Source organism: Lithobates pipiens, unplaced genomic scaffold (genome assembly GCF_037356315.1).
Source record: "Lithobates pipiens isolate NorthernLeopardFrog02 unplaced genomic scaffold, aLitPip1_a1.2 Scaffold_10, whole genome shotgun sequence".
NCBI classification, from domain to species: Eukaryota; Metazoa; Chordata; class Amphibia; order Anura; family Ranidae; genus Lithobates; species Lithobates pipiens.
The window spans coordinates 232,590,534-232,613,846 of NW_027507686.1; the positions used below are offsets into that span (position 1 = coordinate 232,590,534).

General features: G+C 43.3%; 1 protein-coding gene across 4 annotated transcripts in view; it reads left to right on the plus strand.

The window, feature by feature from the left end:
- Positions 1-23,313, plus strand: part of LDLRAD3 (low density lipoprotein receptor class A domain containing 3) — a 249,087-nt gene that overhangs the window by 63,351 nt on the left and 162,423 nt on the right. For 2 of the 4 annotated variants that reach the window (XM_077463040.1, XM_077463022.1), the window contains exons 2-3: positions 5,901-6,047; positions 11,337-11,372. In XM_077463040.1, the coding sequence (XP_077319166.1) occupies positions 5,960-6,047; positions 11,337-11,372 (124 nt within the window). In that variant the 5' untranslated portion in view covers positions 5,901-5,959. Of the gene's footprint in view, positions 1-5,900; positions 6,048-11,331; positions 11,373-23,313 lie in introns of those variants that run through there. The other 2 variants (XM_077463049.1, XM_077463030.1) reach the window with 2 other exon arrangements.

Here is a 23,313-nt window from a genome sequence, read left to right on the forward strand (position 1 = left end):
TTCCCGCCTCTCTCTCTCTCTCTCTTCCCGCCTCTCTCTCTCTTCCCCGCCTCTCTCTCTCTCTCTCTCTCTCTCTCTCTCTCTCTCTCTCTCTCTGTCTCTGTCTCTGTCTCTGTCTCTGTCTCTGTCTCTGTCTCTCTCTCTGTCTCTCTCTCTGTCTCTCTCTCTCTGTCTCTCTGTCTCTCTGTCTCTCTGTCTCTCTGTCTCTCTGTCTCTCTGTCTCTCTGTCTCTGTCTCTGTGTCTGTCTCTCTCTCTCTGTCTCTCCATGTCTCTCCATGTCTCTCTTGCATTAATTACCCTACCAGTTGATTCCTCATTCTTTTTATGACGAAGCGGTAATATTTTTATTACTGATAGATAATAACTTCTAATTAAGCACAATATCCTTTCTTGCCGTTGAACTGGGATTTTAATTAAGAGCTCATTAGAGCGTCTTGTGTGGGTGAGGCAGGAACATTGGTGAATGTACGAGAAGGTTCACTTCATCATCTCTGATCTTCGGTCATTTGATGAACACAAATGTTTTACGTCCCATATAGACGGTTCGGATCTCTCTTCTGGTAAGCTTGTCCTATATGGATGCTGAATATGCGTACACAGGTCTGTGCGACCGGTCAGCTTGTACTCTCGTATCAGAAGCTATTCAGGCATTCAACTTAAAGGGTAACTCCACTTTCATGTGAAAAAAATAGCAACATATAATATAGTGTAATGGCGTTATTGAGCGTTATTAGATGCGACATTTCCTTTTCAATCCGCAGCGCTGTCATTTTCTGTAAAATGCAATATGGCAGGCAGGGCTCAACAAACCCCAGGTGCCAGGTAGCAAAGGCGACAAGAATTTGCATCTTAGTGCTCGGTCTATCGCCCGAATACTCCACGCGCCCTCCCGCTATGTATTCCAGGCACTGCTTTCCCATTTGCGGCCCTGGGACTTGCACGACCATGTAGAGGGGAGGAAAAAGAGTGAATGTCCGCTCCCCTCTCCTTCTTGTTGCTGACTCTGAGGTGACGCGTGACGTCACTTGCGAGTCCCCGGGGACCGTTTCCCCAGTCATCAAGGCTGGGAAAGAATGTAATGCACTATGATGACATTCAGTGGAGCACAGGGGAGACATGCAGGGACCCCGGGTATCTCACTATCTCACTAAAGGGAACCAGTCGCCATAAAAAATCATCACATAGGGGCTTTTTACTTATTATTTAATTGTAAAAATTAGAGTTACACCCTAGCACATTAAATCCCCCCCCCCCCCCATGCCTGTAGCCATCGGGAGCAGAAAATGTCTCAGTTGGAGTAAACAATGCCCCATTTCTGGTGTCAGTGAGAGGAAATGTGCCCCATTGTCTTTGGTAGGAACTGTGCCCCATCATTGGTGTCATTGGTAGGAATTGTGCCCCATCATGGGTGTCATTGGTAGAATTGTGCCCCATCATGGGTGTCATTGGTAGGAATTGTGCCCCATCATGGGTGTCATTGGTAGGAATTGTGCCGCATCATGGGTGTCATTGGGCTCCATTGTTGGTGTCATTGGAAAGAACTGTGCCCCACCTTTGGTAGGAATTGTATCCCATCCTTGGTATCACTGAGAGGATTTGTGCTACATCATTGGTATCATTGTGCCCCATTGTTGGTGTCATTGGGAGGAACTGTGCCCCTATGTTGGTGTCAGTGAATAAAATAATGCCCCAATGGCCAGATAAAAGCTAGCAAAGGGCTGCATCCGACCCCTGGGCCACAGTTGGAGACTGCTGGATTAAATAAACAGTTCTGAAGCTTTCAATATAGTGAGTACCGTATTTATCGGCTTATAACATGCACTTTTCCCCCTGAAAATCAGGGAGAAATCATGTGATATCACAATTGCGTGATATATGTCGATTCCTGCTGCCTTGGAGTGTAAGGAGGGGACGAGCGCCGCTGGATTACACACAGCTGCGATCTCCTGTGTATCCGGCGCTCAGTCCCACCCCCTTGGCCCGGCATTGGACCACTATTCTGTCCATCATATGAGCTGGGCGGGGCTGTAAGTGACTGAGCGCCGGATACACAGGAGATCGCGGATCTGTGTAATCCAGCATTGGGGTGGCTGCAATCATCGGCAAATGCGAGTCTGCAGATGGATACTAAACAGGCTGCAATGATGGGCAAGGTAGAGGCTGCAGATGGGCATAGATCAGGCTGCATTGATGGGCACTGATAAGGCTGCAATGATGGGCACAGAGGCTACAGATGGGCATAGATCAGGCTGCATTGATGGGCATAGATCAGGCTGCATTGATGGGCATAGATCAGGCTGCATTGATGGGCACTGATAAGGCTGCATTGATGGGCACGTTAGAGGCTGCAGATGGGCATAGATCAGGCTGCAAATGGGCATAGATCAGGCTGCATTGATGGGCACTGGTGAGGCTGCAGATGGGCACTGATAAGGCTGCATTGATGGGCACTGACCCTTATTTTAAAATGTAAGGATTTTTTTTCTGAAACTTCCCTCTTAAAGTTAAGGTGTGTGTTATACGCCGATAAATACGGTAGTTCCCCTTTCTTTGTAGCTGATACAAAAACTGTTCTAGTGGCTCACAACCATCCTGTCATTAGTGGTAGCCTCGGGATTGGAGCCTGCAGTGGGATATCTTTCCTATATGTACTGTTGTGCAGAATAGTTCCATTGGTCCAAGCTGGGCCAATGTAAATGTAAAAATTGCTATACATGAGAATTCAACTTTAGGATACATTTCCAGGCGTTGAAATGCTCTGCGCTCTTAACGTGTGGCCCCCGCTGCTACTCTGCATTCAGAGCCTCCCTCCAGAACACACCGAGAATACCTCGCAATGCGGGTTTTAAATTGTACAAATGGAAGCCAAAGCCAATCTCGAGTATTTTCATATTGCTTATACAACATTTTCATCAAATCTTTTATAGAAAGGAAAATCTCTTTGAGAAAAAAAACAGCACGGAGAAAAGGGAAAGTTTCCCTTTTTTTAAAATAATGGTTTGAAGGTCTACAAAGCGTCGTTTTCTGTGTTCTTTCACTTGAGATGAGCGCCAGGAATGCTTGTGTCGGGGTGACCTTTGAAATCCTCTCCATCGGGTCCCGGGGGTACGAGGCACAGCTCTTGTTTCTGGATAGACTTTATCAATAATTCACCTGCAATTTGGGAGTTTAGTGCATTTGACCTCCAGCTGCGCTTCTGTATTGTGCCCGGTCAGGCGGAAAAATATCGTTGCTAATGAAGCGAAGATTAAAGCGGTTCTGGGTTCTGTAATAGCCTGTTTTTGTTGGATGTCACGTTGAATAGTTTCAGCTATTACGGGTTGTTAGTAATGAAAAGTGGACAGATAAAGTGGAATAATTATGTGTTTTTTTTTTTTTTTAGATCAATTGCCAACGGTTACTGAGGTCAGAGCTATATTTTGCCTGTATTTCGATAATTCTGCTTGTCACTTTGTATCGTTTTATATGTTCGTCCAATCAGACAAATTTTGTTTGCAATCTGTTACATAATGGAAAAAATAGTTAAAGGGATTTTGGTTGGGCTATAGCGGCTGAACCTCTGTGTGACTTTGGATTCTACTGCCAAGATCTAATTATTGAAATTCCCGTATGTTCGGCATTCTGGTGTCTCATTTCTCCATTAAGGAAAGTCAGACTGACGCGTTCTGCCTGGTGGGAGGAAATGTGAGTAGAGTATTTGTCTCTCCTGCCCAAGCTCCTGTGTTCCTCTGAGTAAATATATTTGAGGTGCACCCAACGCTGGCACATGTGGCTCTCTTGGAGAAGCCCAGGCCTGATACCAATGGTATTGCGGTTTTATACGTATTGACTTTCACTGCCAAGATCTAATTATTGAAATTCCAGTATGTTCTGCACACTGGTGTCTCCTATCTCTGTTAAGGAAAGTCATCCTACCACATACTGCCTGGTGGGAGGAGATGGGAGTAGAGTGTTTGTCTTTGATGCCTAAGTTTCTGTGTTCCAAAGGGTAAATACCGGTACATTTGGTGCGCCCAACACTGGCACGTGTGTGGCTCTCTTGGAAATGCCTAGGTCTGATATCAATGGTATTTTAGTTTTGTACATATTAGTTTCCACTGCCGAGATCTAATTATTGATATTCCTGTATGTTCCGCACTATGGTGTCTCCTATCTCTCAGTTAAGGAAAGTTGTCCTAACACTTACTGTCTAGAGCAGTGATTCTCAACCAGGGTTCCTCCAGAGGTTGCTAGGGGTTCCTTCAACATTGGCCAATTTCTGCCTCTCAGATAAGTTCCCACTGACACCATTGATCTTTTTAGCTATCTTTAAGGTAATACTTCCCAATGACCACAAGTGTAAGGACCATTCCTCTCACTGGCCATCACACTAATGTATATTTAGTTGTAGATTTCTAATTTTTAGCAGGGGGTTCCTCGAGACCAGAGAACTATTTCAAGGGTTCCTCTGTGTTGAAAAGGTTGAGAAAGGCTGTTCTAGAGGGAAGAGATGGTTGTATAATATTTGTCTCTCCTGCCCACACATCTGTGTTCCTCAGAGTAAATACATTTGAGGCACCCAAGGCTGGCACTTGCGTTACTCTATCAGAGATGCCTAGGCATGGTACAAATGGTATTGTGATTTTTTCACATATTGGATTTCACTGCCAAGATCTAATTATTACAATTTTTCATATGATCCGCACTATGGTGTCTTATATTTCCTTTAAGGAACGCCGTGTATGTCTGTCTTTTTTTCCCACAGATAGAGCTTTCTTTTGGTGGTATTTGATCACCTCTGGATCACAGAATCAATGCCTTCCCTACTGACAGAATGGCGATCTGCCTTGTTTACATAGGCAGGCAGACCGCCGTCCTGGCTCTCTGCCTAATGATTGGCGGGTGCTGGCAAACATCGGCTCCACGGAACCCGCAGATCATCTCCTGCTGTGCATAATCACTGCGGGAGCGGGTCACCAACGGCGAGCATACGTAGTTATGTGATCCTGCGCAGCTGAGCCACCTTGCCGCTGTATATGTAAGTTATACGGCTGGCAAGCAGTTAAGGTGATGAGTAAGGATGAGCTCCGGCGTGTTCGCACACCTCACGTGCAGAGCCCACCAGGAAGTCGGCGCTGCGCTAATCGCAGGCAGTGAGACATTTCCCGATACCTGCAGCCGCGCATCGGGACAACGTCTCACTGCCTGTGATTAGCGCAGCGCTGCGCCGATTTTCTGGTGGGCTGTGTGCACACGCGGAACTCATCCTTACTGATGAGCAGAGGGGAGTTGTTCTGAAGTCCTTTCCATGGGTGAAAAATGCTGCTCCTTCATTGATACAGTAGGTTGAGTGAGCGTTTGTCACCCTTGGCCAGGAATGGGTTGATTTACTAAAACTGAAAGTGCAAAATCTGGTGCAGCTCTGCATAGAAACCAATCCGCTTCCAGGTTTTATCGTCAAAGCTTCATTGAACAAGCTGAAGTTAGAAGCTGATTGGCTACCACGCACAGCTGCACCAGACTTCACACTCTCCAGTTTCAATAAATCAACCCCCAAAGTGTGTGATTGGCAGGATCACCAGGTGAAAATAAAGGAAATAAAAAAAGAAAACAAATGCAGCCTCCATGTCTAAAGCTGGCCATACACCTATAGATTATCTGCAGATTTTCTATGGTTAGATGGAAAAAGTGGGAGATTCCTCCATCCATACAGTTTAGTGAACATGGAGAAATCTGTTGCACTTTTTCCATCTAACCATAGAAAATCTGCAGATAATCTATAGGTGTATGGCCAGCCTAAGGACTGGTTAGCTCCGTTTTATATTATTTTTTGTTTTTAAGGTTGGAATCCATTGGATGTATTTTAAAATTGAGTTGTATCGATCTCACTTCCTGTGCTTTTTTTTTTTTTTCCTTGCAGATGGTCAGCTGTTACCTGGGAATAACCAGACCACAGAATGTAACATCCCCGGGAACTTCATGTGTAACGATGGGGTGTGCATACCAGGCGGATGGGAGTGCGACGGGCTGACTGACTGCTTTGATGGCAGCGATGAAGAGGAATGTCGTAAGTCACGCTTTCTTCCATTTCTTTGTTCTTTGTTCTCTCTCTGATCACATGATCCCTTCCTCATCTACTCTTCAGTATACATACAGTAAAGCTGACCCCTCTCGCTCAACTTGTCCACCTTCATATGCAAAACTCACCAACAGGATATTACCGTAGGTTCACCTTTTTAAAGCCTGATTCTGAACTCAAGAGCAACAGTTTAATAAAATGCAGCTTATCATTCCTATGATGTGGTTCCTGCATTTGTTTTTGTTTTTCTCCTGGTGATCCTGCCAGTAATGCATTTCCTGTCTTAGGGTGACAGCGCTAAATTACTGTAGTGTATCAATGGAGGATCAAAGGTGCCATCATAGGCTGCTCGTATGCTTTGGTCTACAAATACTTCCCTCTCTTCCTATCCTGTTAACATAAATTGGGGGGGGGGGAGGGGTGTTCTGAGAACTCAGGCGGGGTTGATATATATATATATATATATATATATATATATATATATATATATATATATATATATATATATATATATATATATATATATATATATATATATATAATAAAAAAAAAAATATTTTAACGAGGATCTGCACCCACACTCCCATATTTTTTTTTTATTCTGCAGATTTCAGATACCCATTCAGTGGATCAAGCAATGTCACGCTGAAATCCTCTCATGCCTGCCCACAGCTCTATCTCTTGCTGTCATGTTCTTTCAAAAGGTCCACCGGCTCTTCCTGGTTCAGCGGGCATGCCTCCCGATTACGTGCCAATAGGCCCGCCCCCCCCCCCTCCTCCTTTTCTGAATGGAAGGCTATGCCTGCTGGGATATGTGACGTGCATATCCTGGGAGGCAAAGCGGGCAGTGTGTGCGTCATTTGCCTAAGGCCACTGGCATTGATGGGGAGGCAGGGCCAGGCATATTTAAAAAAAAAGAAAAAAAAAAAGAAAATGTGCATTACATTCAGAGGATGGAAGGAGGGGTGGAATGGAGGGAAGTAATGAAAGAGGGTGCAGATCCGTTTTAAAGTGGGAGAAAAAACCGATGAGTAATTTGTACCTATATTAAAGCCTATAATGAGGATAGCCTAAAGTAAGAAGATGTTAGTCTTGTCAGTAATGCATACTAGCACATTATGGCTTTTCCTTGCAGGTTCCAAACCCCCCCCCCCCCCCAAAAAAAAATAGCGGTTTACTACCATTTTAAATAATGAACATGTCATACCTGCTCTGTGCAATCGTTTTGCAGCCCCAATCCTCTTCTGCCACATCCCCCCCCCCCCCCCCCCCCCGCTAGCGCTTCTGACTCTTTTTGCCTTCTGAGTGACCCCCATTGCAAGCTGCTTGCTATGGGGACAGTTGTGTGGGCTGGATCCAAAGTCACTCTCTGTGTCCATTGACTCACACAGCGTGGCTCAGCCCTGCCCCCTGCTCTCTCCTCACAGGCTGTGATTGACAGCGGTGAGTACACCCCTCACATTTTTGTAAATATTTTATTATATCTTTTCATGTGACAACACTGAAGAAATTACACTTTGCTACAATGTAAAGTAGTGAGTGTACAGCTTGTATAACAGTGTCAATTTGCTGTCCCCTCAAAATAACTCAACACACAGCCATTAATGTCTAAACCGCTGGCAACAAAAGTGAGTACGCCCCTAAGTGAAAATGTCCAAATTGGGCCCAAAGTGTCAATATTTTGTGTGGCCACCATTATTTTCCAGCACTACCTTAACCCTCTTGAGCATGGAGATCACCAGAGCTTCACAGGTCACCACTGGAGTCCTCTTCCCCTCCTCCATGATGACATCACAGAGCTGGTGGATGTTGGAGACCTTGCGCTCCTCCACCTTCTGTTTGAGGATGCCCCACAGATGCTCAATAGGGTTTAGGTCTGGAGACATGCTTGGCCAGTCCATCACCTTTACCCTCAGCTTCTTTAGCAAGGCAGTGGGTCATCTTGACACCATCTGAACCATATAAGTTTATCTTTGTCTCATCAGACCACAGGACATGGTTCCAGTAATCCATGTCCTTAGTCTGCTTGTCTTCAGCAAACTGTTTGTGGGCTTTCTTGTGCCCCATCTTTAGAAGAGGCTTCCTTCTGGGATGACAGCCATGCAGACCAATTTGATGCAGTGTGCGGCGTATGGTCTGAGCACTGACAGGCTGAACCCCCACCCCTTCAACCTCTGCAGCAATGCTGGCAGCACTCATACATCTATTTCCCAAAGACAACTTCTGGATATGACACTGAGCACGTGCACTCAACTTCTTTGGTCGACCTGTTCTGAGTGGAACCTGTCCTGTTAAACCGCTGTATGGTATTGACCACCGTACTGCAGCTCACTTGCAGGGTCTTGGCAATCTTCTTATAACCTAGACCATCTTTATGTAGAGCAACATTTCTTTTTTTCAGGTCCTCAGAGAGTTCTTTGACAGGAGGTGCCTTGCAGTGACCAGTATGAGAGAGTGAGAGCGATAACACCAAATTTAACACACCTGCTCCCCATTCACACCTGAGACCTTGTAACATTAACGAGTCACGTGACACAGAGGAGGGAAAATGGCTACTTGAGCCCAATTTGGACATTTTCTCTTAGGGGTGTACTCACTTTTGTTGCCAGTGGTTTACACATTAATGGCTGTGTGTTGAGTTATTTTGAGGGGACAACAAATTTACACTGTTATACAAGCTGTACACTCACTACTTTACATTGTAGCAAAGTGTCATTTCTTCAGTGTTGTCACATGAAAAGATAGAATAAAATATTTACAAAAATGTGAGGGGTGTACTCACTTTTGTGAGATACTGTGTATGTGTGTAACCACGACACTACCTCCCTGGAGTTTGCATGTTCTCCCTGTGTCTGTGTGGGTTTCCTCCGGGTACTCCGGTTTCCTCCAACACTCCAAAGACATGCAGATAGGATAATTGGCTGCTGTCTAAATTGGCCTTAGTATATGAATGTGAGTTAGGGACCTTAGATTGTAAGCTCCTTGAGGGTAGGGACTGATGTACAATGTATATGTAAAGCGCTGCGTTAGTTGACGGCGCTATATAAGTACCTTATATATATATATATATATATATATATATATATATATATATATATATATATATATATATATATATATATATATATATATATATATACAAGCAAAAGCCCAGAACAAAAATGTTTTTCTTCTTCTATAAAAGTCTTTGATCGCCATAAGTGGTTCCTAAATTTTGCGATTTGTCACCTTTTTAGGTAAATCAAGATTCTGTTTAAACTTCTCCACCATGAAATGTGCATGTCAGTCTTTCTGGACTCTGCTGCCTCTGCTGGCCAAAACGAGATCTGCGGCTTCTTTTATTTTTCCGCGAGCTTTGGAGTGAGAAATCTTGCTCGGAGTAAATATGTTTTATGTGGCACCCCCCACTGGCACATCTGTGGCTCTCTCTTGGATGTTTCCGGATGTGCCCGGGCCTGGTTGGCAAGGCTCCTCTAATCTGCTTTGTATCAATTCTCTCTTAAGTCCTGTTTGAAACATGTGAGGCTGTGATAGGAAAAGGCAGACGACACTTCCCGATTCTGTTCTCCATGCGGAGACGTCGCCTTGATCTGAGATGCATCAGCTGGACCAGAGCAGGGACGGGGGAGGGTAAAATCTGGGTTTAGATGGCATTTTAGGAGTGTACACCCGCTGGAGCAGAGTCTGCTGGAAGAGTGGAATTCATCTATATGCCAAACCAAAGCCCAAGGCTGTTTATATAGGAATAATGTGATCGGGTCTGTCTTTTGTGTACATATGAGCATCAAAATGGAGCAGGCAGGGGCAAGGTGCATGAAGACTCCTCCGGGGGGGTCCAATGGTTGATGATTTCTACCCCTTTCAACCACTTTTTATTGGACAGGACAGAAATCCTAGAAAAGGACATGAAATACGAACAAAGCATATCCCTCTCAAATGGGTAGGGAACCTTGGCTCTCCAGCTGTTTTGAAACTACAAATCCCATCATGCCTCTGCCTCTAGGAGTCATGCCTGTGATTGTTAGGGTCTTGCAATGTCTCATGGGACTTGTAGTTTCAAAACAGCTGGAGAGCCAAGGTTCCCTACCCCTGTGTGTGCTTTTTTTTTATAGGAGGAATAGGTATTATAGCAGAAAGTAAAAAAAAAAAAAAAATATATATATATATATATATATATATATATATTAAAAAAATAAATTATATATATATATATACATTTTTTTTTTTTTTTTAAATAAAAGCCACAGAGGTGATCAAATACCACCAAAAGCTCTATTTGTGGGGGGAAAAAAAGTGATGCAATTTAATTTTAATTTGTGTACAGCGTTGAATGACTCCGCAATTGTCAGTTAAAGCAACGCAGTGCCGTATTGCTAAAAATGGCCTGGTCTTTAAGGAGGTACGGGAATCAGATAAGTGAAAGTTCCACTGTTGGATGAAACTCTGCTTTAAAGCTGATTTCCACCCAAAAATGGAACTTCCGCTTTAAGAGAAAGTGACCCCCTGACATTTGGCATGTCATTTTTTTGGGGGGGGGGAGCAGAAACCCTATTTTTAGAGGGTCCCAGCTCCCACTTCCTCCTGGCGCACCCGCTGCGCCGGAAGGAAGATCACCTCTCCCCCCTCCCTCTTGGCAATCATCTGGGACACGTCACAGGTCCCAGATGATTGCCCAGCCAGTTACAGTGCGCAGCGCGGCTCGTGCAAGCTCAGTGCATGCCCATCTGTGAAGACACAGCCGGGCGCCTACAGTGACAACGCCGGTGCCAGAGAGAGGAGCGGGGCGTCATTCCCCCGCATCGCTGGACCCTGTGACAGGTAAGTGTCCGATTTATTAAAAGTCGGCAGCTGCAGTATTTGTAGCTGCTGACTTTTAATTATTATTATAATTTTTTTTTTTAATTGGAACTCCACCTTAAGGGCCACTCGCCGTGAAGCCGCAAATATGAGTACGGCCACAGCAAAGTGGCTAAAGAGCCAGCGGCGGTAGCAAGGGGTTTAAATACACTCCAGTAAGTGAGCGTTGTCTCCCTTGCAAGTGTCCTATAGGAAGGATCACTGGGTGAAAATAAAGGAAAAAAAGCCTAAAAAAGAAAAGAAAACTAATGCAGGTACCACATTTACAGAGCGGGAAGCTGTAATACAATGATTTTTTCATGTTGTTGGGTTTAGATCTGCTTTATTTGGGAAACGTTGGTGTGCACATAACGCAATGTTATCATTAGTATAACTGGTTCTTTCTTTCCTCTCGTTCTCTTTATGCTTGGGTCAGACTAGGTGGGAAAGTCAGGAGACCGTCTTCTCTGCTCACAGGTAATTCTGGATGTCACCCACCTCATTGTATGGCTGAGATAAATACAGTGCTCACTCCTTCTACTCCTCAGGATTTATCATATATATGGTGCATGTTTATAGCATTTTCTACTAGGAACATATTTGTATTGCATTTTATGTGTTTAAAACCACTCAAGGACCGCCTCGCGCCGATGTACGTTGGCAGAATGGCACGGCTGGGTACAATCGCGTACCTGTACGTTGCTCTTTAAATGCCCAGCCATGGGTCAGGAGCGCGCCACCGCCGGCGCGCTCCTGACCCGGTCCTGAGCTCCGTGACCGTGGCCGCGGGACCAGTGGACCCGATTGCCGCTGGTGTCCCGCGATCGGGTCCGGGTCACAGAGCTGAAGAACAAGGAGAGGTCTGTGTAAACAAACCTCTCCCCGTGCTTCCTAGTGTGGCTGTCACCAATCGTCTGTTCCCTGATATAGGGAAAGACGATCAGTGACGTCACATGCCAGGTGACAATGGTGTCAAAATGATGTCCGATGTGTCCGCCATAATGTCGCAGTCACAATAAAAATCGCTGATCACCGCCATTAATAGTAAAAAAAAAAAAAAAAAATTAATAAAAATGCTATAAAACTATCCCCTATTTTGTAAACGCTATAACTTTTGCGCAAACCAATCAGTAATTGCTAATTGCTAATTTTTTTTTTTTTACCAAAAATATGTAGAAGAATAGGCATCGGCCTAAACTGAGGAAAAAAATATTTTTTTTATATATTTTTTGGGGATATTTATTATAGCAAAAAGTAAAAAATATTGAATTTTTTTCAAAATTCTCGCTCTATTTTTGTTTATAGCGCAAAAAATAAAAACCGCAGAGGTGATCAAATACCACCAAAAGAAAGCTCTATTTGTGGGGGAAAAAGGGACACCAATTTTGTTTGGGAGCCGCGTCGCACGGCCGCGCAATTGTCAGTTAAAGCGACACAGTGCTGAATCGCAAAAAGGGGCTTGGTCCTTTGGCTGCAAATTGGTCCGGGGCTTAAGGGGTTAAAGGGCGTTTATGCTTCTACTCCGTCCTTCAAATTTTGCTGGTTACCATATTTTATCTATAAACCGTATTCTTCTCTCCCAAGCTGAAAAAAATAAAAAAAAATAAAAAATGAGAAAATATTTTAGAAATTAATCCACTTCAATACCGGGCATTTTTACCCCCCCTCCTCTGTCCTGCCCAATTTTCAGCGCTGTCAGTTTTTGAATGACAGTTGCGCCGTCATGCTACAATGTACCCAAATGAATGTTTTATCATTTTCTTTCACACAAATAGAGCTTTCTTTTGTTGGTATTTAATCCCCACTGGGCTTTTTTTATTTTTTACTAAGCAAAGGAAAAAATACTTTTTCGGGAAAAAAAAATGCGCTTTCTTTGTTTCTGTTTTTTTGCAAATAAATAATCATTCTTCATACATTTAGGCCAAAATGTAGGGATGCGCCGATACTGGTATCGGTACCGATAATCGAGTATTTTCATGAGCACTTGTGCTACTGAAAACTGTGTGGTGCGATTTGCAACCATTCAAAAACAAAGGGCTTAAATCACACTGCAAAAGACCTCATGCAATTTGAACAGGAATGCGGTGCGATTTGCTGTCCGAATCTCATGTGGTTTGCCACACTGCTCCTGTGTGGACCCAGGCTGAAAATACTATGACAAACCTGGGTTCACACAGGAGTGGTGTGGGAAACCACATGCGTTTTGGACAGGAATTGCACCGCATTCCTGTTCTAATTGCATGGGAGATTTTGCAGTGCAATTTGCGGCCATTCATTTTGTATGCATGCAAATCACACCGCAAAGTATCGTTTCTCGTACTCGCCATTAAAAAAGGTATCGGTGCATTCCGAAATGTATTCTACTACGTTTCTTTTTGGTGAAAATAACCAAAATCAGTGTATATATTTTTTCACTTGTAGAAAAGTTAGAGTCCACAAACTATGGTAAATATCTAAAAATCAATCCTGATGGTCAGTCTCATTTCTTGAGTCCCAAAAATCCCAGGACAGTCCAGATACCCCCCAAATTACTCCGTGTCTTACCCAGCACCATGCCAAGGGAAGGAGAGGAATTGGACTGGAGCAGTCATGGGATCGTTCCATTACATTCCTAAAACAAAAAGTGTAGGTTGTCCAGGGGTATGGGAGGCGACTGAGGGGAAATTACTACTTTGTGGCCTGGAGTTCTGCTTTTAAAGTGGAAATTTACCTAGAAATGTGTGAATGGACAGGATTTATATTGCAGAAGAGACGTGCTAGATCTTATTCTGCAATAAAGGGTACCTACCTGTCTGGTTGCATGCGCAGCTCAGAGTACAAACCTGGCATGTGCCGGGATGAATGAACTTGCATCTGAAGTCATCACAATGTGACCAATCAAGATGCCCGAAGACCCCAAACCAAGAAGGGGGATGGGCGAAGATGTCCACGTTCATCAAGGGAACTTGTGGACACATCATTGGTAGAGGGAGGCTTCCTCACCACCTAATTTAAAGGATAAGTTCACCTTTTTGAACATGTTACATGCTAACTCCATCAGACCCCTTTTCTTGTGACAGCAAGCTGGGGATCTTCTTAAGCCTTTTTCTGACACTTGTTGCTTACAAATTAAAATAAGTATTTTAGAGTCCCAAAACATATAAATAAAATTATGTATATTTTTCTTTAGCAATGACCCTAGAGAATAAAATTGCAATTGTTGCAATATTTTATGTCACATTGTATTGCGCAGCAGTCTTTCACATTTTTTTTTTTTTTTTGGAAGAAAGAAATTTTCATAAAGCAAAAAATAACAAAACCGTAAAATGTTAGCCCAATTTTTTTTGCATAATGTGAAAGATGATGTTACGCATAGTAAATAGACACCAAACATGTCATGCTTTAAAATTGCGCACGCTTGTGGAATGGCGACAAACTACGCTACTTGAAAATCTCCATAGGAGACTCTTAAAAATTTCTACAGGTTACATGTTCAGAGTTACAGAGGAGATCTTGTGCTAGATTTCTTGCTCTCGCTCAGGCATTCAAACCACACATGTGAGGCATCACTGAACACTGTTTACATTTCCTGACGCGACTTATGTATGCGCTAGCTTTGGCGCGTGAGCACAAAGGGATGGGGAGCTTTCCTTTTTTTTTTTTTTTTTTCTTATTTTATTTTATTTATCTTTTTTTTTTTACACTGTGCCTTCAAATTATAATTTTTTGATCACTTTTATTGCTGTCATAAGGAATATTAACATCCCTTGTGACAGTAGCAGGCAGTGACAGGTACTCTTTATGGAGAGATCAGGGGTCTATAAGACCCCCCCAATCTAAATAAGACCCCCAATCTAAATCCCTCTTTTGCACTTAAAAGCATTAAAAACGCCACGTTTGGCTGTTTTGAATACTGTCCTATTTAAAAAATTTGGTGAATTTAAAGTGGAAGTAAACCCATCGATTTAAACAGTTAAAAAAAAAAGGCATCCCGGGAATGCTAACTGCACATTGGTTGTGCTCTCAGCCAAACTATCAAACCATCCAATGGCTGGTGTCATAACGAATCACATGTGCAGCACCATAGCAGTTGGAGATTAAACAGAGGCAAAGATGGCAGCTTCCTTGGCTGAAAACGATAGGGGAGTTTACTTCCACTTTAAGGCTTCAGTAATCCAGAAGTGATGTCATGACATCCCTTCAGGGTTACTAGATTCCGAGACCCGATCAAAGCCGGTTGCTTCTTTGTTTGGGTCTCCGGCCAGCCATGCCGGCTGGTCAAGTTTGGGCCTCCCCGTGGGACGGTGGGGGAGGGGAGGGGGGCGTCCCCTCCCACTGCTTGTAATAACAGCTGCATTGGTTGTTACTAGAAAGCCGACCATACCCTCTAAAAAATCGGTACAACTCCTTGAAGCCGAGGATATTTGCATATTTGCATTACATCGGCATGAAGGGTGTTAAGTATAGCACCCTCAGCATATACACACCTGGTCGCTGCTTCTGCAGCTAAAGGGGATAGTGGTTAAGGGGCAGTAAAAGCCAAGCTAAATATTGTTTTGCCGCCCTTCAACTGCTAGTGTGGCCTCTGACTTCCCTAGCGGTCTTGTACGGTGGACTGTTCCTGATGTCATCAAGCCCATAGAATTGCTCTGGATGTGCGGATGTCCAGAACGGTCTACTGCTGGATCGTTGGGGGAGGGGGGGGGGTGGGAGGTGCCTTTTGACATTGGAGCGGAGGATTAGGTGAGTGTAAGGTTTCTCAAATCCCAACAAAAACGAGCAGTTGACTCATGCAATGCTGGCACATCACACTGCACTTTATTTTTGCCCGGAGTTGGGCTTTAAACGCAGATCTTAATAGGAGTGGTAATACATGCTTTGTTAGATCTTGCTGTACAAACGGCCCTTATACAAGCAGAAGCCCTTGTAACCATATCTTTAGAAGGGAAGTGATTTTAGCTGATCTGTAAAGACTTACCCAATAGGTGTTGGCACTCTGGCAGAAATGTTAGAGGCTTTTATTTTCTAACCTGAACTAGAAAAGTCTCCACTGAAATCGTATTAACATTTGTACTGCCCTCCTGCTAATATTGTATACTTTGGAGGAATATAATATATTGTGATAGTATAGAGCAGTGATGGCGAACCTTGGCACTCCAGATGTTTTGGAACTACATTTCCCATGATCCTCATGCACTCTGCAGTGTAGTGGAGCATCATGGGAAATGTAGTTCCAAAACATCTGGGGTGCCAAGGTTCGCCATCACTGGTATGGAGTATCTTTTGAGACCATCGGTAGAAAGGGTGAGCACTGTCATTTTAGGCTACATTTGTCCAACCCATTGTATGTGGATTAGTGGTGAAGTCATTGTGTGTGGTTTAGTCATTTTGTGTGGTTGAAGCTTCCATTTTTAAATTGTCTTTGGCCAATCCTTGCGCAACCAGTGACATCATGGAGGTAATTCTGGGGCTGATTTACAAATAAATAATCCAATACTAGAAGAAGATGTGAGGGATCTAATTTATGTAACACCAAAAATTTGCAAAGCTCTGCATCGGTGATGGCGAACCTTGGCACTGCAGATGTTTTGGAACTACATTTCCCATGATACTCAACTACACGGCAGAGTTCGCCATCACCGCTCTACATACTATACATTGCTTATCAGTCTCTGCCCTCAAGGAGCTTACAATCTAAAGTAATTATGTCCTAAGCATACATACACCAACTAGGGTTTGGACAGGAGCCAATTAACCAAAATGTCTTTGTGGTATGGGAGGAAATCGAAATAACCAGAGAAAACCCATACAAGCACCGAGAGAATATGCAAACTCCATGCAGATAGTAGGAACATAAGGAAGTCATTGCAATGTGCTTTGCCTGGATTTAATAAAGTTGGGTGTGATCTGACCTCATCGGTGCGTGACTTTCTACTTTTCTGCTACGTTAGTCGGCATCCTGGTCATATCTGGCCGGCGAATATAATGGAAGCAGCAAGGATGGCTTAGCGGTTGGCACTTCTGCCTAGAGGCACTAAGGTTCCCCGTTTGTATCCTGGTTAGGACGCTAACTCTATGGAGACATGTAAAGATATCGCCGCTCCAAGCCTGCATTAAAACATTTCGAAGACCTGGTGCTAACCAAATCTCCAGATAACCGCTAAGTTGTCCTGTTGCTTTGTTTATGTTCACTTTGGGAAAATTTCCTGTTGTGACTCCAAAACCTCAAGTGAAATAAAATCTCCCCACTGAACGGGGGGCAGCAAAACTAAAAGCAGTTGGGCAGTTTCTCTACCCTTTCTAGTGACCGTGTTGTGGGCAAATTGTCACCAGCCACTGGATAGACTAAGGCATCCATTTTCAACCAGGGTTCCTTCAGGGGATGCTAGGGATTCCTTGCACAATGAGCAATTTCTGCCTCCCCAAAAAAATTGACCACTGACACCAATGATGTTTTTAGCTTTCTGTAATGAGGAATGTTTCCCATTGACCTTTGTAAGGTGCATTCTTCCTAATCGTCATCACGCCAATCTACCGCAAGCTTTAGACATAGTAATTAATAATGGGCTCCTTGGGGCTTGAAAGTTATTTTAAGGGTTCCTCCTTGTTAAAGAGGTTGAGAAAAGCTGTACTAGAGTGGTATAGGCTTTAGAAGCCAATAAGCTATTTACCTTTGTTTTTGTTTTTTATATTCCATGGAAAGCAGGAATCTGATTCCTGTTTTTTGTGAACTGCACCACCATTTTGATTTGCTCTACAAATAAGCCTCTGGATGCTTAAGTGATGCCACTGGTCTTCATATATTCTTTTGGCTTGACCCATCATGGCTGCCGCAGCGAAGACTCATAGACATCGGTTGTCCTCTCCATTGAGCCTTATCATAGCTGAAGCAAACATGTCCTCCCGTTTGCTATGGAAAATTTTCATATCACTGTTGGTTTTGCTTGTAGATTATTTGTGAGCACTTATATCTACTCTCAGGATGCCTCGGCCATCTTCAACACATCACGGGATCGCTCCTTGAGGCTTGAAAGTTATTTTAAGGGTTCCTCCTTGTTAAAGAGGTTGAGAAATGCTGTATTAGAGTGGCATAGGCTTTAGTAGCCAATAAGCTGTTGGCCTTTGTGGTTTTTTTTTTTGTTTTTGTTTTTTTGTTTTTTTTTATATTCCATAGAAAGCAGGAATCTGATTCCTGGTTCTTGTGAGCTGTACCCCCAATTTGATTTGCTCTAGAAATAAGCCTCTGGAAGCTTAAGTGATGCAATTGGTTACATAGTTAGGTTGAAAAAAGACACAAGTCCATCCAGTTAAACCTTAAAAACAATAAATAAAATAAAAAATATCGTACAATCCTATATGCCCAATTTTATACCCACAGTTGATCCAGAGGAAGGCAAAAAAAACCCAGCAGAGCATGATCCAATTTGCTACAGCAGGGGAAAGAAATTCCTTCCTGATCCCCCCCCCAGAGGCAATCGGATTTTCCCTGGATCAACTTTACCTATAAATGTTAGATTCCAGTTATATTATGTACATTTAGGAAATAATCCAGGCCTTTCTTAAATCAATCTACTGAGCTGGCTAGAACCACCTCTGGTGGGAGCCTATTCCACATTTTCACAGCTCTTACTGTGAAGAAACCTTTCCGTATTTGAAGATGAAATCTCTTTTCATGTAGACGTAAAGAGTGCCCCCTTGTCCTCTGGATTGACCGTAAAGAGAATAATTCAAAACCAAGTTCACTATATGGACCCCTTTATATATTTGAACATGATAATCATGTCCCCCCTTATTCTCCTCTTCTCAAGAGAGAATAAATTCCGTTCCTCTAATCTTTCCTTATAGCTGAGCTCCTTCATGCCTCTTATCAGTTTGGTTGCCCTTCTCTGCACTTTCTCCAGTTCCCCGATTACCTTTTTGAGAACTGGTGCCCAAAACTGGTCTTTGTATAGTCTTTTGGCTTGACCCATCATGGCTGCCGCAGCGAAGACTCCTAGACCTCGGCTGTCCTCTCCATCAAGCTTTGTCATATCTGAAGCGAACACATCATCCCATTTGCTATGGAAAGTTTTCATATCACTGTTGGCTTTTTTGTGAGCACTTATAGCTAATCTCAGGATGCCTAGGCCATCTTCAACACATCACGGGATCACTGGGAGTTAATTAATAAATGTGCTTTGATGGCACCAACCCGCCTCCATACTTCATGCCTTGGTAGGGTGCATAATAATGATCCATGAAGCAGAGACAGCAAGCCTCAGCACCTTAGAGGAGAATCGGCACATGCTGTGTTGCCCATGGCAACCGATAGTCATTTCGGCTTCTCTCGCTGCAGCATGGAGAAATGGAGAAGCGGTAACCTGTTGGGTGCTAAAGGCAATGCCGCCTTCATTTCCTCCTTTATCTACGTCCATAAATTAGGCCTGTTGCGTGTGCTGGAGAAGACACACTGTGATTTATATGCGGCAAGGACTGAAAATCTCAAGTTTCACAGAAAGACAGTCGCTGAGTTTTTTTTTTATTATTATTATAAGTCTCCTGGAATGGAGATAAGTCAATTGTCAAAAAAAAAGAAATGCACAAAGCCATTTGCATTTTCTCCCGCAGAGCCAGCGTCCCTGTCACTCCCGATTCTCTTCACCTCGTCTTATCCGTTGTAAACGATGAGCCGAGTAAAATGATGGGACTGACATTTTCAGCTGCGCTCCAGTAAGTGCGCCACCACACACTTACACAGATTATCTCCGGAGATATAGATATCAGACACCTGTGCCTTGCAAGATTTCCCTTTTATAGATCCCTTGCAACCGATTGACAGGCCAATATTTTTGTGCCAGGCGGTGTGCGGCGTGACTTCACGTTTCAGTACGTTTCCTAGACCATTTTTTATTAGAAATAAAGGGGTTGATTTACTAAAACTGGAGAACGCGAAATCTGGTGCAGCTCTGCATAGAGACCAATCGCCTTCCGTTTTTTTATTTTTTTATGTCGAAGCTTAAAGGGGAGGGCCAGCCGGGAAATTTTATTTTTTAAAAGTCAGCAGCTACAAACACTGTAGCTGCTGACTTTTAAGAAGCACACTTACCTGTCCTGGGTGCCCGCGATGTCGGCCGCCCAAGGCCGACCATCCCTCGGCTCTCGGGTCCCCGGCGCCGCCATTCCAACTAAGGGAAACAGGCAGTGGAGCCTTGCGGCTTCACTGCCCATTTCCTACTGAGCATGTGTGAGTCGCGCAGCACTTTGTGAATGGGGCCACTGTGTTCTGGGGGACACACAGTTCCCAGAACACACCGTGTCCTATTTACTAGAAGACAACGTGAGGAGGAGAAGACCGAAGATCACCGCAGAATAGGTAGAGGCAGATTGGGATGATCTGCCTAGCAACAGGCATTTCTGGTAAATTACATTTTTTTATTTATTTTTTCCTCCAATTTTTTAGGATTATTTTTAGGCATTTTTTTTTTTTGAGTGGCCTTCCACTTTAAAGGAGTTGTAAAGTCAGAAGGTTGTTTATCTTAACCGCTTGCCGACCAGCCACTGTCAATATCAGGATAGCAGGCATGCACGTGCCCGCTGGGGTTGCCAATGCTCGTGGCAGACAAGTACAATCGTGGGTTTGAGAGGCAGAACAGGGACGTGTGTGTAAACGCACAAATCCCTGTTCGGGTGAGGAGTGACAGATCGTGAGTTTCTAATAGCTAGGAAACACAGTTCGTCACTTCTTCAAGGTCAGTCCCCTCCCCCTACAGTTAGAAACACACACAGGGAACACAGTTAACCCCTTGATCGCCCCCTAGTGTTAACCCCTTCCCGGCCAGTGACATTTTTACAGCAATCAATGCATTTTTTTTTAGCACTGATTGTTGTATAAATGCCAATGGTCCAAAAAATGTGTCAAAAGTGTCCGATGTGTCTGCCATAATGTCGCAGTCCCGATAAAAAACGTAAATCGATGCTGTTACTAGTAAAAAAAAAAATAATAATAACAAAAATGCTATAAATCTATCACCAATTTTGTAGACTCTATAACTTTTGTGCAAACCAATCAATATACGCTTATTGTGATTTTTTTTTTTAGGTCCGCCGGACTTTTATATACATTATAAACAGTAGTTGCATCTGATTATTCTATATTTCTCGTTGCACCATTTTTCATTTATATGAATTCCATCAATCTGCTTCCCATAATGGAAAATATTTAACATTTACATAGGTGCTTCCCAAACCTTCCGCTGGACTTTTGGGAAGAAAAAGTCTGCTGGAGCCCACACACACGATTGAATAATCCGACGGATTCTGGTCCACCGGATAGTCCGATCGTGTGTAGGCGTCATTAGACCCCTTCCACACTGGGGCAGTTTTCTGGTTCTTTAGCGCTACAAATAGCCTCTGCTAAGCACCTGAAAACCGCCTCCCATTCATTCCAGTGTGCCTTTTGACACTGGGGCGGGGTGGCTGCGGGACGGGAACAAAATTCCCACAAGCAGCATCTTTGGGGCGGGTTGGGAGCGGTGCCTATCGGTGCCCAATGTAAAAAAAAAAAAAAGTATGGGTAATCGGCATCTGCGAGTACTCGGTCTTGTAGTTGTATTGGTGCAACCCTACCCATGGGGCACATGGGAGACATCGGCCAATTCAATTAAAACCCACCAATAGGCTTTACTGTCCTCCCTGTCAATGCAGTCCTATTAGCAGGCCCCTGCCTTTTCTTTATGTTCCCTACAGAGTTTACTTCAGTCTCACTGAGGAGCTGCCACTAAAGTATATGGACTATTATAGACTCAGACATTTAGGTTATTTTAACAAGTCATATTATAATATATAAAAAAAATGTTTTAACGGGATAAAAGATCTTGCGAGCTACCGAGATGAATCGCTTAAATAATATATTCTATATGCAATATTTTCAGCTGCTGACACTGTTCACATTCCCATATAGTTGTGCTAAATAAATCTAATAAATCAATGTGTGGCACATTGATTTATTAGACTATTATTTTTTATCGTATATACATTATAAACAGTAGTTGCTTCTGATTATTCTATATTTCTCGTTGCACAATTTTTCATTTATATGAATTCCATCAATCTGCTTCTCATAATGGAAAATATTTTACATTTTCTGTATTTGGTGTTCTCTCAGTAGTTGTAGGTGCTTCCCAAACCTTCCTGATGCTTCACACACACACAATGCTGTGAAAAAGTATTTGCCCCCTTTCTGATTTTTTTTTTTTTTTTTTTTATTTGCCTATTTGTCACACTCAGATCATCAAACTAATTTTATTATTACACAAAGATAACACTCGTAAATACCAAATGCCGTTTTTAAATGATGGTTTCATTTATTAAGGAAAAAAAGCTGCCCAAACCTGTCTGCCTTAATGTGAAAAATTAATTGCCCCCTAAACCTAATAACTGGTTGTGCCACCCTTGGCGGCAACAACTGCAATCAAGCGTTTGCGATAACTGGCAAGGAGTCTTTCACTTTGCTGTGGAGCAATTTTGGCCCCACGCTTATTTGCAGAATTGTTTTAATTCAGCCACATTGGAGGGTTTTCCAGCATGAAGGGCCTGTATAAGGTCATGATACAGCATCTCAATTGGATTTAAGTCCAGGCTTTTACTAGGCCACTCCAAAACCTAAATTTTGCTTTGTTTGAACCATTTGGAGGAGGACTTGCTGTTGCGTTTCGGATCATTGTCCTGCTGCATAAACCAAGTGAACTTGAGGTTGAGATCACAAACTTATGGCCGGACATTCTCCTTTAGGATTTTCTGGTAGAGAACAGAATTCATGGTTCCATCAATTATGGTAAGTCGTCCAGGTCCTGAAGCTGCAAAGCAGCCCCCAGACCATCACGCTACCACCACCATGTGTGACTGTTGGTATGATGTTCTTGTTATGAGATGCTGTATTGGTTTTATGCCAGATGTAACGGGACGCACACCTTCCAAAAAGTTACATTTTTGTCTCATCAGTCCACAGAATATTTGCTTAAAAGTCTTGGTGATAATTGAGATGTTTTTTGGTAAATGTGAGATGAGCCTTTGTGTTCTTTTCGGTCAGCGTTGGCTTTGGCCTTGGAAGTCTCCCATGGACGCCATTTTTGCCCAGTCTCTTTCTTATTGTTGAATCATGAACACTGATCTTACCTGAGGCAAGTGAGGCCTACAGTTCTTTAGATGTTCTGGGTTCTTTTATGACCTCCTGGATGAGTTGTCATCATGCTCTTGGAATAATTTTTGTAGGCCGGTCTCTCCTGGGAAGGTTCACCACTGTTCCAATTTATCTCCATTTGTGGATAATGGCTCTCTCCGTGGTTCACTGGAGTTCCAAAGCCTTAGAAAGGGCGTTGAAACCCTTCCTAGACCGATACATGTACATTACTTTGTTTCTAATCTGTTCTTGAATTCTTTTAGATTGTGGCATGATGTGTGG